Genomic DNA, 17,321 nt, shown 5'->3' with positions numbered 1-17,321 from the left:
GACAACGTTAAGCACAGTAATATTAGCATTTCAGGGGTCCCAAGAAGAAGAATAGTGAGAGAAAAGGCCTGAGAAAATATCAGAAGTCATAACAGATGAAAATTTCCCTAACCTGGGAAAGGAAACAGTCCCCCAAGTCCAGGAAGTGCAGAGAGTCCCAAAAAGGAACATACCAAGACCACTGTAATTAAAATGACAAGAATTAAAGATAAAGAGAGAATATTAAAAGCAGCAAGGGAAAAGAAACAAATAACATACAAGGGAATGCCCATAAGGCCATCAGCTGACTTTTCAGCAGAAACTCTGCAGGTGAGTAGGGCGCAGCACTATATATTTAAAGTGATGAAAGGAAAAAGCCTACAAACCAAGAATACCCAACAAGGCTCACCTTCAGATTGACAAGAGAAATCAAAAGCTTTAAAGACAAACAAAAGATAAACTTCAGCACCACCAAACCAGCTTTCCAATAAATGTTAAAGGAACTTCTCTAGGAGAAAAAGAAAAGGCCACAGCTAGAAACAAGAAAATTACTGAATGGAAAACTCACCAGTAAAGGCAAACATACAGTAAAGGTTAGGAAATCATCCACACACAAAGCCAGTAGGAAGGTTAAAAGACAAAAGTAGTAAAATTATCTATATCCACAGTAAGTAGTTAAGAGATACTCAAAAAAATTAGATGTAAAATATGACATCAAAAATAGTAATCATGAGGGGAAGACAGTACAAATGCAGGGTTTTAAAATGCATTTGAAATTAAGAGATTGGCAACCTAAAACAATGTAAAACTGCTTTATATATGAAGCAGTACCTATACTGCTTTACAAAAATCTCATGGTAACTGCAAAACAAAAAATCTGTAACAGATATATACACAAAAAAGAAAAAGGAATCCAAACATAACACTAAAGATAGTAATAAAGTCACAAGAGAACAAAAGAAGAAAGGGAAAGAAAAGGCCTACAAAAATAAGCCCCAAACAATGAACAAAATGGCAGTAAGAACATACATATCAATAATCACCTTAAATGTGAATGGACTAAATTTTCCAACCAAAAGACACACAGTGGCTGACGGGATACAAAAAAAGACCCGTATATATGCTGCCTACAAGAGACTCACTTCAGATCTAGAGACACGCACAAACTGAAAGTGAGGGGATGGAAAAAGGTATTCCATGCAAATGGAAATCAAAAGAAACCCAGAGTAGCAATACTTATATCAGATAAAATAGGCTTTAAAATAAAGACTGTTGGAAGAGACAAAGAAGGACAATACATAATGATCAAAGGAAAAAATCAAGAAAAAGATACAACAACTGTAAATATATATGTACCCAACATAGGAGCACCTAAATACATAAGGCAAATATCAATGAACATAAAAGGAGAAGTTGACAGTAATACAAAATAGTGGGGGACTTTGATACACCACTTACATCAATGGACAGATCATCCAGACATAAAATCAATAAGGAAATCCTTGCCTTAAAAGACACATCAGACCAAATGAACTTAATTGATATATATAGAGTATTCCACCTGAAAGCAGCAAAATACATTCTTTTCAAATGCAAATGGAACATTCTCCAGGATAGATCACATGCTAGACCAGAAAACAAGCCTTGATAAATTTAAGAAAATTGAAATCATATCAAGCATCTTTTCTGACCACAAAGCTATGAGACTAGAAATCAACTAACTACAAGGAAAAAACTGTAAAAAACACAAACATGTGCAGGCTAAACAATACGCTATTAAACAAGCAATGGATCATTGAAGAAATCAGAGAGGAAATAAAAAAGAGACAAATGAAAATGAAAACACAACAATCCAAAACTTATGGAACACAGCAAAACAAGGTCTAAGAGGGAAGTTTATAGTGATACAGGCTTACCTGACATTTTTCCAAAGAGGAAATGCAGATTGCCAACAGGCACATGAAAAGATGTTCAACATCACTAATCATCAGGGAAATGCAGCTAAAAACTACAATGAAATATCACCTCATACATGTCAGAATGGCTACTATCAAAAACAACACAAATAACAAATGGTGGCAAGGATGTGGAGAAAAGGGAACCCTCATACATTGCTGGTGGGAATGTAAATTGGTGCACCCACTGTGGAAAACAGTATGGAGGTTTCTCAAAAGCTAAAAATAGAACTACCATGGGATCTGGCAATTCCACCCTTGGGTATATATACGATAAAAAACCCCACCACTAATTCGAAAAGATACATGCACTCCAACGTTCATAGCAGCATTATTTACAATTGCTAAGACATGGAAGCAACCTAAGTGTCTATCAATAGATGAATGCATAAAAAAAGATGTGGAGTATATACACAATGGAATACTTCTCAGCCATAAAAAAGAAACTAGTGAATATAACAAAAAAGAAGCAGGCTCACAGATATAGAAAACAAACTAGTGGTAACCAGTGGGGAGAGGGAAGGGGGAAGGGTCAGTATAGGGGTAGTGGATTAAGAGTTGCAAACTATTAGGTATAAAATAAGCAAAAGGATATATTGTACAACACAGGGAAAATAGCTAATATTTTATAATAACTATTATATAAATTAAATAAAACCTTTAAATATTGTGAATCACTATATTGTATACCTGTAACATATAATATTGTACAGCAAATATTTTTCAATTAAAAAAATAATAAAATGCAAAAAACCCCCACAAACCTTAATGGTTAGGACTATGTTGTCTTCACATGAGCTGCCTAAATTTGAAACCAGGATCTGTCACTTCGTTAGCTATGTGACCTTGAACAAGTTCCTTAACCTCCCTCAGCCTCAGTTTATCTGTAAAATGTAAACATCACCTATTTTTATCGCTTACTCTTTTTGAATTTTTATTTTTAACCTTTCTGTCTTGATTCTTGTTTGTCTCAATATTTTTTCTCAGTCTCAGTGGAATTTTCATCTCTCCAAACTAATTTTCAGAAGTTAGTCCTTGGAGAGCTTAATTTCCCTATCCAGACTTCGTTTCTATACCTTCTCATTCCATGACTTTAAAAATCATGTGTATGTTAGTGATTTCCAAATATACTGCTCCTGTTGCAATATTTTTCCTGAACTCCAAACTTATGTATCCAACTAACAAGTTGATATTCTGACTTAAATGCCTTTTACGTGGCTCATACTTAACACGGCCCAAAGCAAGCTTTTTAAAAAAATGATTTTCAGTCCTTCAAAACTTAATCCAAGTTACCATCATTTTTTACTTGGATTATTACAGTACTGGTTTGCCTTCTCTCTTCTTCTACCCTTGACCCTCTCCAGTCTATTCATCACACAGCAGTCAAAATGACCTGTTGAACAGTTAAGCCTGATTATATCATTTTGCTAAAAGCTCTTCATAGCTTCCCATTTCATTCGTCATAAATGTTCAAGTTCTTTCTGCATGGGTCAGCAAATTCTTAAAGGGCCAGAGAACAAATATTTTAGGCTTTGTAGGCCAAATAGATTTTGTTGCAACTACAGAACATTACTATGCTATATCTATATGCAAATAGTATTAAGATTCTAAACTGCTATGTCCAACAAAAATCATTGTATTTTCTGAAGTATGCATAAAATTTATAAAACAAACAGTATTAGTTTGGTTTATAATGCTTAATACTTTTCATAGTAGTTTAATAAATATTTGCTGAATAAAATATATAAGTACAAGGCCCAGATTTACACATTTTTACAAAAAAGATTATGGCAAGAACATTAAACTAAAAGTTAAATAATTTCTTCTGTAAAATGTATCAAACAATTAATAGTGGACTTACTTTAGACTACTGATTCTAATTTCCGCACTCTCAGTGAGTTTCTTCATTTCTTCTTTCCACCTACAGGCTGCCTTCTGCTGAGCTGCTAAGAGATGCCTCAGTTCAACCGTGGAATTTCGATTACTGTCTTCCATCTCTCTTAACTGAACTTCAAACCCATGTTCCTTTATTGAAAATTCATGCTCCATCGTACTGATCTAAGGAATAAAATGAACACAGTATTTTTCTTCTCTGTTTTTCTAGGAGATATACTGATCAATGATATATACAAAAGGAATCATTTTTTTGTGTTTGCGGCATAGAAATATTTGGATGAGAACCCTACATAAAAATTAAGTTTATAATTTGTCTCCATCACAGATGAAGACTTATGCTATTTTATAACATAAATTTAATGAAACCAGAATTATGATGGACTACAAATTTTTCACCACTTTCCCCAACACCTTAAATGCCAGTAGGAAAAAAGTATACTATCTGAAATAAAGCTGCTCTTGTCATCTACTTCTACTTTTCTTGCCAGAATCCATAGAAAATACTCATGCTCTCAGCAACTGAGAGTTGGGTTTAAACGGAAGCCATTTATGTTTTTAAAACACAAGAAGTGTTCATTGGTTTATTATAAAGGATACAACTTCCGCACAGTCAAATAGAAGAGACACACCGAGCAAGGTATGGATGTAGGGGGAGTGAGGAGCTTCCACACCCTCTCCAAGTATGCCAGCCTCCCAGCACTCTGATGTGCTCAAGAGAAGCTCATCTTAGAAGCTCCTTAAGTCACTTTTGATTTACATACTAAAGTTCAGATTGTCTTTCAAAGGGCAGGAATTCCTTTACCACTTCAGTTACAGTATAAATGAACAATGTATTTTGTTTTTCAGGAAAAGACTACAGTGATTTTCAGAAACTCATATGGAAATGTCTTCAGTTATTTCTAGGTTATTTATGTCATTATAGTAAAAATACCTTAATGCAGAATGAACATACAAATAAATGCTCTTTGGATACCCTAAAAGCTTTCTCAGCTGGGTTCAGGGAGAGAATTAACCCTAATGTCCTAAAGTACCCAGTGTATGTAGTGAACTGTCTGCTTTTGTATGCAGTTAGAATGAAACTACCTATTATCATACTTCAGGCAATTGAGGAAATAGTTAAATAGTTACAAGAACAATTTCTTTGGTGCACTCTCAGGCCATCTTTATCTTGCTACACTAAAGAAATATTATAAAGAATATCTATCTTGTGATATTCTAATGTGATTTAAAAATGGTGACAGCTGGAATGACTTCTAGTGATTGATTAAATATGGCTGCTTTTAAAACTCAAAAAAGAATGAATAAGGAACTCGATTTTACCAATTCAAAAACACCAAAGAAAACTCAACAACAGCTAAACCCATGGCTCATGGGGGAAAACTGCAAACATCCTGTCCTCACTACCCCTGCTAAATGCAACAACTTCCTAAAACTCTTAAATTTGCTTTCTCAAATGGTACACAAGTAGAAATTTGACTTTATAAACACTGGCACTGGAAAAAACAACTTTGGATTTATTAATTGTGTATTATATTACTGCTGTGCAAGCCTCCTGAAGCTCCGTGACTCTGCTCGATTTAAACAATTTTTGAATTACTGAATTCTACAAATTTAGAATTGAATATCCTTCCCTGCCTCAATCTCCACTTTCTCTGGAGAAGCCATGGTTCTGACATCTTAAGTGGAAGTATTTAATTCAGTCTCTGTCTCTCTCACACATGTATTAAAAACTGATCTATGCATCTATATAGCTTTAGCACTCTTCCTGCCTACTTAACTCCCCATTTCCAATTGGAAAATCTATTTGCAGTTTGACAAGCTTTTTTCTACTGTCCTTCATGACAACCTGTCTCTAATTCTACAAGCTTGTATTATGCTACTATTCCCTTCTTTTTCTTTGTTTCTGCCACAATGCCTTCTCATTCTTGGGTCTTTTCACATGTTGTTCCCTTTCCCTGAAATAATCTTTCCCCTCCTGCTTATCTTAGTTATCTCTAGTCAGCTTTTAGAATTCAGCTCAATTATTGATCCTACAGGGAAATTCTTTTACCATCTATCTAGAAAAAGCTCTCATAGTGCCCTACGCTTTTCCTAAAGGGCATTTATTAGTTTGCAAAGATACATTTAAAGTTTTCCCACCTCCATGCAAATAAGTTTTTAAGGATGGGGACCATGTCTTTTTTGTTTACTATTACATTTTCAGCACCTGAATCATAGTAAGGATGTCAAAACATATCTGTAGACTGAATAAATGATAGCTTTCTGGTATCAAAATTTAGTCTTCAGACAAACCCCAGATCCTTCAGCTGATGCAATTCCGATTGTTAAACTGGACAGGTCTACGCTGATGTTGGAAGGATAAGGACCAAAACAACCATGTCTTCTATAACAACAAAAGTCCTACTAATGATTCAATTCAGAATGTTGGGTTGGGAAAAAGGATTTATGGTCTCCTTCCCTTCTTCTTTTGTGTCCTTCCTCTGCAGAAAACTACTCAAAAGTAGACAAGGTTGCTAAAAACTATCCATTTCCTAATTTTATATTTTTATGAGGGGTATTCATACCACAGAGATATGGAGATCCTTTTCAGAAAGAAGGGAGGAGGAGTTAGGAAAAGAGAAAGCTGGGGCGGAAAGGACAGCAGTGGCTTTAAGATCAAATGAAAACTTCATATAATAAGTTGTTAAGGTTCTCAGCCAACCGACCTCTCAACATCCAACTGTCTTGATCTTTTTGGCTCCTTTCAGTTTATCTATGAAAGATCACACTCTTTTTCAAGGAGGAGAAAAGCTGCAAAGTGTAGCACTAGATTCCTATGTTGTCAAAGAAGGAATCAGCTACAAAGGAGAAATTTATCTGACAGCCCTCCTCCATAAAATAGAATTACAGCTATCTAGTTGGTTCAGAACTTTTGTCCCTTATTTACCAATGATGCTTCTCTTAAGCTAGATGCAGACTTGGCACAAAGGGAACATTTTTGGTAGATAAGCTTTCTGTCATCTTTTTGTTTTCCAAGAAACATCAGTTACTATCCTGAATGGTTAAAGATAGAACAGGTGCAGTATCAAGTGGGGAAATTCATCATTAATAGTTTTTAGTTATTAATCCATATGAAATTTAAAACATAAGATGAAGATTTAACATTTTTTCACTGAAGTACATTGACTTTTTTTTTTATTATGTAAATGTTTCAGTGTGGAAACTTTCAAGCATACACAAAATAGAAAGACTATTACAATGAATCTCTATACGCTTATCACCAGCTTCTATAATCATCAAATCCATAGCCACTCCTGTTCTATCTATAATCCTACCCACTTTTCTCTGCCAAGATTTATTTCTCTCTCTCTTACAATGAAGTACATGAATCTTAAGGATACAACCAACTTTTACATGTATACTGACATACCAGAGTCACAACCCAGATTTAGGTACCACAGGAGGCTCTCTCACATGCCCTTCTAATCAATATTCACCCACCTACAATGTAACCATTATTCTGATCCCATCCTTATAGATAATTATGCCCATTCTTCACTTTCATATAATGAAATTAATAGACTATAAGCTTTTTTATGTCTGGCTTCTTTGTCCAACATTATGTCTGTGAGACTCACCCACCATTGCTTATAGACATAGTTCATTTTTTTCTTCTATTCCCATACATGAACATACCACAGTTTATTTATATCATCTCATGTTGATGGACATTTGAGTTATTTTCAGTGTTTTGATATGATTAAAACTTCTATGGATATTCTTATACACACGTTTTGATGAACACAAGCACTCATACCTGTTGGGTATGTAGCCAGTATTATTATTATTTGGCATAGTATGCATGTATGTCCAGCTTTAAAAGATACTGCCAAATGGTGGTTGTACCAATTTACACTCCCCAAAATAACAGGAAACTACCAGCTGTTTTACAACTTTGTCAAGACTTGATATTGTCAGTTTTAAAATTTTAGCCATTCTGGTAGCTATGCAGTAGTACCTCATTATAGGTTTAATTATATTTCCCTGACAGATAATGAAGTTGAACATTTTTTCATATATTCTCTTTTATAAAGCATCTATTTAATTCTTTTGCCCATTTTTGGAAATGGGGTGTCTGTTTTCTCCTGATTGTTAAATGTTTTTTCCTTATTAATTATTTCCTTATTAATTGGTGAAAGTTTTTATATTCTAGAAATGAATCCTTTTTTTTTTTTGGTTGTATGTATTATAAATTCTTTCTTCCACTTTTCACTCTCTCAATGGTGTCTCTTTTGGATGACTTAAAAATCTTAATTTTAATGAAATCCAATTCATCTATCTTTTCATTATAATCAGTTCTCTTTGTGTTGTTTAAGTTCCATCATTTAATATTTCACATTTAGGTCTACAAGACAGCTCAAATTAATTTAAATGTATGGTGTGATATAGGGGTCAAGGTTTATTTTTAAAATATGGACCCAGTTGATCTATTATTATTGTAGCATGATTTATTGTAAAGATCTAGCATTATTTGTCATAAAGATAATTCTTTCCCTATTGAACTTCCGTGGTGCCTTTGTTATAAATGAGGTGATTATGAAAAGTGGGTTTGTTCCTGGACTTTATTTTGTTCCATTGATCAGGTCGATTATTCTTATATAGATTACACACTATCTTAATTACTATACCTTTATATCAAGTCTTGATGTCTGGTAGTATGACTTTGCCCCTTTGTTTTTCAAAGATTTCTCATAGTCTAAAGCACAAAGCACAAGCTTCTTTGCATATGTAAGGGTCTCTTTTTCAGAGTTCAAGCTTTTATAAATAATCACAGTGTTTGATACTTGCAAAAGGAGGCATTCAATAAATATACACTGATATGAATTAGGTTGGAATGTGAGTTCTTATGAGAGCTCATAATAACAAGAAAAAAGTGAAACATTAATGTTACTACCCCATATCCTTACTACAAAACTGGAAAATACAGAGCTTTATCATTAAGAGTTAATGCCACTTTTTACAAAAGTCACGTGGAATGGGGAAAGGCAAGCAACATGTTGATGGTGATACCTGTGCTTGAAACTCCCTCAAACAGGTTATCATGTTCCTATTGCCAAACCATGTAAGCATTAGAGTAAAGAAGCGGGGAAGGAGAGAGAAAATAAAAGGGAATTTTCTTCCAGAGGAGATTTTTGTCCCTTGCTTTCTTCCTGTCATGGAATTTTTAGACTACCTATGAGGGGTTCTCAGAGCATACTGACGTACCATCCGCTATACAGCTAGTTTTAAGAGTTCTATTTTCGAGAGGCTATTATGGAGGGAAAAGAGAGGACGGCAGTCCGTGAAGTTATCTAATCTATAGTTTTGCTAGCACTGCTTAAATTGCTTTGGCAGGAATATCAGTGCATTTCATGGTTGGAAAAGAACTTTTTTGTGTGTGAATAGTGAAAGCAATCATTTTCAAGTATGCTTGCCAAGTTCTACAATAAAGAAAAGACTGGCTAACACTCTGCATTATGATTTAGTGCTATCTGATGAGAAGGCAAAAAAAAAAAAAAAAGACCTTAAAAATGTTCTATTAGGTCTCTGTAAATATTCTCTATATTTTGATTTTCACAAGTACACATTTAATTCTAACTAGTTTTGAAAACACCTTTAATTTGGCTTTTTTTTGAGCCTCGAGAGCAATCTTTCTTAAATCCTCAGTCTGTTTCTGTAACTGTTCATTTTCCTGCTGAAGTTTCAGCCTTTGTTCACTGACAAATCCACAGTTCTCTCTCTCAGACTCCAATACATTTTGAAGTTTCTGAATCATTTCTTGGCAACGTGATATCTCTTCCGAGGAACTAAATAAAAACAAAACAAAACAAAAGGAAAACAAAACAAAATTTCATTAAGTTTAACTTAATGAAATGCAATAGAAGTCAAGAAGTCTGTCTATATGTTATACTGTAGACCTGTTTTCTTTGTTCTGAGCCATTTCTCCTCACTATAGACTTAAACTATGTGGTTTCACAATGTTACGTTACACCAGGCAAGTACGTTAAATTTAAGCAATCTTAACTAAGAATAGATAAGCTGAACTGTTACCACTCACCTAGAAAGTCAATGTGAAACCTCTTTCAAATTTTTACTAACACTGAGAATCACTGTGTAAAGAGGACTTCAAGGGGACAAACTAAGGCTAATGGTGAGGAAGGTGGAGTAGGTAATAGTCAAAACTCCTTTCATTATCAATCAACTCTGTAGGAAGACATTAGCTGACTACAATAAATTATGAATTATAATAAGACCCAATTCATATTTTCCTGTTACATGTCTTAGAAAGGGTTTTTATAAACTTCTAGTTGTATAAACTTCTTGTTTTATCACAGGTTAAATAGGTTATATTTCTTGAACTTTCTCAACAATGGATTATTGAGTGACACAACCCCCAGACATGTATCTTGTTTCAATATACTGCTAATTTTTATTCCTATCTTTTAAATTTCCATCTTTTCAATCCCAGATAATCAAATACTGTGAACATTCCCTGGTCAATAGGTGTCACAGGGAATATAGAAGGTCCTTTACCCCCATAATACTTGTAGCCCCTTCTTTCCTATCTCAACCTTGGCTTATTCCTAATGAAATGATGGATCTAGGCAATGATCCTCAAAAAATGCTCAAGTCAGAGAGATGCTGAGATCATAAACAACGACACATTATGTGCTTCCAAACAGGAGTCCAAAATATTACCATTTATCAAGAATTCTTACAAAAAAAGTGAAAGCTGAATCAGATCAAGCCTCTTGATTTAGTTATTAGTTTTTAGGAACTGCATGGGGCAGGAAATAAGGTAAATGACACCACATGTATGCATATAGGTAGAGGAAACTCTACAATGCTAACAACCCAGTTTTCCAACAAATTATTTATAAGAAAAAAATAGAGAAAGGAGATTCTTAGAGGAAAAAAATATATATATATCCATCCCCATATGTACACATACACACACACACACCACCTTTCCTTTATCCATTCTTCTGTCAACAGACACTTAGGTTGTTTCCATATCTTGGTTATTGTCAATAATACTGACTGCAATGAACATGGGAGTGCGGATATCTCTTTGAAACAATGATTTTGTTGCCTTTGGATCTATACCCAGAAATAGGATTGTTGGCTTATATGGTAGTTCTATTTTTAATGTTTTGAGGCACCTCCATACTGTTTTCCATAGTGGCTGTACTAATTTACATTTTCACCAACAGCGTAGAAGGGTTCTCCCTTCTCCACATTCTTGCCAACACTTGTTATCTTTTGTCTTTTTGACAAAGGCCATCCTAACAGGTGTGAGGTAATACCTCACTGTGGGTTTGATTTGCATTTCCCTGATAATAAGTGATGATGAGTACCTTTTGATATAGCTATTGGCTGTCTAAGTCTTCTTCTGGGAAAAATCTGTTCAGGTCTTTTGCCTAATTTATGTGTTTTTTTCTTTTTTTTTTTTTGCTCTTAAGTTTCTTACATATTTTGGATATTAACTCCATATCAGATGTATTATTGGCAAACATTTTTCCTATGTCATAGGTTGTCTCTTCACTCTGTTGACTGTTTTCTTTGCTATGCAGAAAGTTCTTAGTTTGATGTAATTCCACTGGTCTATTTTTGCTTTTGTTACCTGTACTTGTGGGGTCATATTCAAAAAAACCACTGCCAAGACCAACGTCAAGAAGCTTTTTCCCTATGTTTTCTTCTGGTAATTTTATAGCTTCAGAACATACATTTAAGCCTTTAATCCATTATAACCTTATTTTTGTACATGGTGTGACATAAGGGTCCAATTTTTCTTCTTCATGTGGATATCCAGTTTTCCCAGCACCATTTATTGAACAGACTATCCTTTCTCCATGTGTGTTCTTGGCACCCCTGTCAAAGATCTATTGACTACAAATGCGTGTATTTATTTCTGCACTCTCTACTCTGTGCCATAATCTATACATCTGTTTTATGCCAGTATTGTACTGTTTTGATTACTAAAGCTTTGTAATATATTTTGAAATTAGGAAGTGTGATGCATCCAGTTTTTTGTTCTTGCTCCAGACTGCTTTGGCTATTCAGAGTCTTTTGAAGTTCATTATGAATTTTAGGACTTTTTTCTATTTCTGTGAAAACACCATTGAAAATCTGATAGGGATTTTATTGAATCTATAGATGGCTTTGTGTAGTATGGACATTTTAACATTATTGCTTCGTTCAATTTATAAACACATCTTTATATTTATTTGTGACTTTGTCAACTTACTTCCTCAATGTTTTTTAGATTCCAGTGTACAGGTTTTTCACTTCCTTGGTTATAAATTCATTCTAAGCATTTTATTCTTTTTGGTGGTATTGTAAATGGAATTGTTAATTTCTTTTTCATATAGTTTGTTGTTAGTAAATTCATGTATTTGTTCTAATGGCTTTGTGGTTGAGTCTCCAGTTTTCAATATATGGGATCATGTCATGTTACTTCTCTTCCAATTTAGATACATTTTGTATTTTCTTCTTGTCTAATTTCTCTAAGACATACGGTACTATATTGAATAGAAGTGGCAAGAGTGGGCACTCCTGTCTTTTTCACAATCTTTAAAAAAAACCTTTCAGCTTTTTACCACTGGGTATGACATTAGTTGTGGGCTTGTTATATAGGGCCTTTACTATGTTGAGGAACATTTCTTCTACATCTAATTTGTTGAGAGTTTTTATTACGAATTATATTTTGTGAAATGCTTTTTCTGTATCTATTGAAATGATCATACGAATTTTATCCCTTATTCTTTAATGTGGTGTTGTATCACATTTATTGATCTGTGTATGTCAAAAGCATCCTTGCATCCTACGTTTTAATCCTACTATGATCCTTTTAATACACTCTTGAATTTTTCTTTTTAGGATTTTTGCATTTATGTTCATCAGGGATATTAGCCTGTAATTTTATTTTCTTATAGTATCTTTGTCTTGCTTTGGTATCAGAGTAATGTTGGCTTCGTAAAATGAGTTTGGAAATGTTCTCTCTTTTTCAATTTTATGAAAGAGTTTAAGAAGGACTGGCAGCATTAAATCTTCTTTAAATGTTTGGTAGAATTCATCAGTGAAGCCATCTGGTTCTGAATGTTTCAAAAATCCAAGGAGGTTTTTGATTACTGATTCAGTCTCCTTAAGAGTAACTGGTCTGTTCAGATTTTCTATTTCTCGTATGGTTGTATGTTTCTAGTAATTTATCCATTTCTTCATGGTTGTCCTACTTGTTGGCATATCATTGTTCATAGTAGTCTCCTATGGTCCTTTATATTTGTGTGGCATCAGTGGTAATGTGTCCTCTTTTATTTCTGATTTTTATTTATTGAATTTTCTCTCTTTTTTTCTTAGTCTAGTTACAAGGTTGTCAATTTTGTTTATCTTTTTAAAACACCGAGTCTTAGTTTGGTTGATCTTTTCTATTTTAAAAAAAAATTCTCTATTTCTGCTCTAATCTTTGTCATTTCCTTCCTTCTCCTAAATTTGGGCTTAGTTTTTTCTTCTTTTTCTAGGTCCTTAAGGTGTAAAGTTGGGTTGTTTATTTGAGATCTTTCTTTTCTTAATGTAGGGCATTTATCACTGTAAACTTTCCTTTAAGAACTGGTTTTGCTGCATCCCATAAGTTTGGTATATTTTGTTTCTATTTTTGTTTGTCTCAAGATATTTATTGATTTCCTGTTTGATTTCTTCTTTGACCCACTGGTGTGATATTTAATTTCCACCTATTTGTTAATATTTCAATTTTTCTCCTGTTACTGCATTTCAGTTTCATACCATTGTGACTGGAAAAGATACTTGACATAATTTCAATCTTCTTAAATTTGCTAAGACTTACGTTGTGGCCTATCATATGATCTATTCTGGAGAATGTTCTGTGCATGCTTGAGAAGAATGTGTACTGTGTTGCTGTTGTATAGAATGTTGTTAGGTCTATTTGTTCTTTAGCATTGCTCAAATGTGCTGTTTTCTTATTGATTTTCTGTCTGGATGATCTACCTATTGTTGAAAGTGAGGTATTAAAGTTCCTTAGTATCATTGTTTGCTCTCTATTTCTCCCTTCAGTTGTTAATATTTGCTTTATTATACTTAGGTGCTCCGATGTTGAGTGCATATAGTGTTATGATTGCTATTTTCTCTTGACAAATTAACCCTTTTATCATTATAAAATGACCATCTTTGGTCTTGTGACAGTTTTTTACTTAAAGTGTACTTTGTCTGATATAAGACACCCTGCTATCTTTTGGGTACCCATTTGCATGGACTATCTTTTGCCATCCTGTAACTGTTAGTCTATGTGTTTCCTCATATTTAAAATCAGTCCCTGGTAGGCAGTGTATAGCTGGAACTTGATTTTTAATCCATTGAGCCTCTCTATGTATTTTGATTGGAGAATTTAATCCACTTACATTAAAAGTCATTATTAATAGGTAAGGACATAACTATTGCCATATTGTTAATTGGTTTCTGTTTTGTAGTTCCTTGGTTCCTTTATTACTATTTTGTTGTCTTCTTGTTGATTTTTGTACTATGCTTTCATTCTCTTATCGTTTGTGTACCTATTACACATTTTTTCTTTGTGATTGGCATGAGGCTTACATGAAACATTTTAGAGTTAGTCTATTTTAACCTGGTAACAACTTAACTTCAATCACATAACAATCTCTACAATTTTACTTCTCTGCTCTCTCACATTTTATGTTACTGATGTATAATTTACATCTTTTTATACTGTATATCCATTGACACATTATTGTACCTACTGTTATTCAAAAAATTTATCTTTTAACTTCTATACCAGAGTTAAAAGTGATTATGTACCACCATTACAGTGTTAGAGTATTCTGAATTTGACTATATACTTATCTTTACGACTAAAGGTTTATACTTTGTTTTTACGTTGCTAATTAGTGTCCTTTCATTTCAACTTGAAAAACTCTCTTTATTATTTCTTGTACAGTAAGTCTAGTGTGATGAACTTCCTTTTGATCTCTTTTTTTCTGGGAAAGTTTTTATCTCTACTTTGTTTCTGATGGAGAGCTTTGCTGAGTATAGTATTCTTGGTTCCTAGTTTTTTCTTTCAGCACTTTGAATATATTATTCCACTCTCTCTTGGCCTGCAAGATTTCTTCTGAGAAATCCATTGATAGTTTTATGCAGGGGTTGAGGGAGTCCCTTGTATGTGATAAGTCCCTTTTCTCTTCCTGTTTTCAAATTCTTTTTTCTTTGACTTTTGACATTTTGATTATAATGTGTCAAATGAAGCTCTTGATGTTCACTCTATTTGTTGTTCTTTGGTCATCATGGATCTGGATATTCATTACTCTCCCCAGATCTGGGAAGTTTTCTGTTATTATTTCTTTAAATAAACTTTCTACCCCTTTCTCATTCTTTGCTCCTTCCAGGATTTTCATAATGTGGATACTGATTCGCTTCAAGATGTCCCATAAATCATGTAGGTTATCTTCACTCTTTTTTCATTCTTTTCTTCTCACTGCATGATTTCAAATGACCAGTCTTTGAGTTTGCCGATTTTTCTTCTGCATGACCAAGTCTGCTGATAAAGCTCTCTGTTGAATTTTTCAGTTCAATCACTGTATTCTTCAGCTCTAGGATTTCTGATTGGTTCTTTTATGGTTTCAATTTCTTTGTTAAACGTCTAATTTTGTTAATGTATTGTTCTCCTGATTTCATGTAGTTGACCATCTGTGTTCATTAAGCTCAAGACAATTATTTTTAATTTTTTGTCTAGAAGTTCATGGATCTCCATTTGTTTTGCATTGATTGCTAGAGCCTTATTAGTTTTCTTTGGTGGTGTCATGTTTGCTTGATTCTTTGTTGCTATCTGTGCATGTGAAGGAGCAGACTCCTCTTCCAGTCTTTAGACTGGTTTTGGCAGCTAAAGACCTTCTCCTGTCTTGTCTCAGAACTGATGGGACTGCCTCTGGGATCACAGCTAAGCAGGACTGAAACCATGTCATGTGGTTGTTGCCAGGTCCATGGTTGGCAGACCTGTAACCAGGGGTGCAGTCAGGTGTTGTGTCTGTTAGGATTCTAAGGTGCTCCTGTCATGTTCACTGGGCTGGCCTATGGGCAGGCAGAACTGCTTCTGGACTGTGGTAGGGTGGGACTAGAGCTGGGTCACAGACTGTTTCAGGGATCATAGTCAGGTCTGAGGCCTGTAATGGGGGCATCTACAAGAGTGGCTTCTGCTGGGTCCCTTGGGTGAATCCCTGGCCATGTAAGACTGCCTCAAACTGTGGTAGAACAGGGCTGGATCCATGTCTTGTGGCTTTTGTTGGGTGTGCAGTCTGGTCCGTCACTGGCAGACTTGTTACCAGGGGCACAGTCAGGTGTGGCTTCCAATGGGTCCATTAGTGCTCCCGTGAGGTTACTGGGCTGGTTCCCGGATGGGCAGGATTATGTTCAGGCTGCAGGAGAGTGGAACTGGAGCTGGGTAATGGGAATGCTTTGGCGGCCACAGCCAGGTCTGAGGTTGGCAGGCCTATTACTGAGAGTACCTATAAGGGTTCCTTGGGAAGGGGCTAGGTGCGGGACTGGGCAAGGAGGGCTGGAGCCAAATCCACAGGAAGATGGGGCTGCTTTGGGTTCATAGATGGGACCACAGTTGGAGGGCCTGCCACTGGTGTGCAGGCCTGCCTCCTCATTTTTGGGCTCCACTAAGGCTCTGCAACCTCCTACCTGGATTCCAGTGCTCCCACAAAGGCATTTTTTATCTATGGATGCCTGCCAAATATTTGTTTCTGTGGAGAGACATGGGCTGGGGACCTCCTATTCTGCCATACTGCTGATATCATTCCTCTTTTAAAATAACTATGAAACACATTCTGTAACAGAGATCAAAACTTCATTCAACTTAAGTAAGTTTTACTATAATAAGTAATACTCTGGGGGGAAAAGGTAGAGAAATATTCAGAATGGATAGGCCAGATTATAAATTTATCATTTTAATAGACAATGTAATAAATACAAATGATGGATTATTACTGAATATTCAATACCTCTAAACTGAGTATAAAAGCAATAATTATAAGCAAGCTACTGTAATAGCTGCATAGTTAGTATGAAAAAAATGATCTTATGAACATCCTATTTAACTGCCAGAAACAAGAAACTTAAAATAAAATGGTACAGTACTGTATCTTTTCTTCCTGAAGAAATTAGTTTTCAAAAATAATCTTGAAAAGAAATTCTATTTGGTGCTAAAAAGTCTTTTTTCAACATAAGATATAATTATGAGTCCATAAAAACTAAAAAATCTCAAAAATTGTATGAATTCTGAAAATCCAAAAGAATAACTTACTTTATTTCAAGTTGTTTGATTTTATTTTCTGCTGTCTTAAGTCTTAGCTGAAGATCATCTTTTGAACGTTCTGCAACCAGGCATCTTTGGTGCATTTCTTCTAGTTTTCTGTAATCATTTTCATTTATTCTGCCTTCAAGGTAAAT

General features: G+C 34.6%; 1 protein-coding gene across 2 annotated transcripts in view; it reads right to left on the bottom strand.

Annotated features, from left to right (window-relative positions):
- SCLT1 (sodium channel and clathrin linker 1) overlaps positions 1 to 17,321 on the bottom strand; it is a 255,924-nt gene that overhangs the window by 67,203 nt on the left and 171,400 nt on the right. The window contains exons 16-18 of one of the 2 annotated variants that reach the window (XM_082838635.1): positions 17,176 to 17,321; positions 9,463 to 9,655; positions 3,796 to 3,992 (exon numbers count right to left, since the gene is read on the bottom strand). In XM_082838635.1, coding sequence (XP_082694761.1) covers positions 3,796 to 3,992; positions 9,463 to 9,655; positions 17,176 to 17,321 — 536 coding nt within the window. Of the gene's footprint in view, positions 1 to 3,795; positions 3,993 to 9,462; positions 9,656 to 17,175 lie in introns of those variants that run through there. The other variant, XM_082838634.1, reaches the window with a different exon arrangement.

The sequence above is a fragment of the Leucopleurus acutus genome (assembly GCF_964270905.1).
Source record: "Leucopleurus acutus genome assembly, chromosome: 4".
Lineage (NCBI taxonomy): Eukaryota > Metazoa > Chordata > Mammalia > Artiodactyla > Delphinidae > Leucopleurus > Leucopleurus acutus.
Note: the sequence above shows the minus strand (reverse complement) of the source record. Positions and strands in the feature narration are given on the sequence as shown.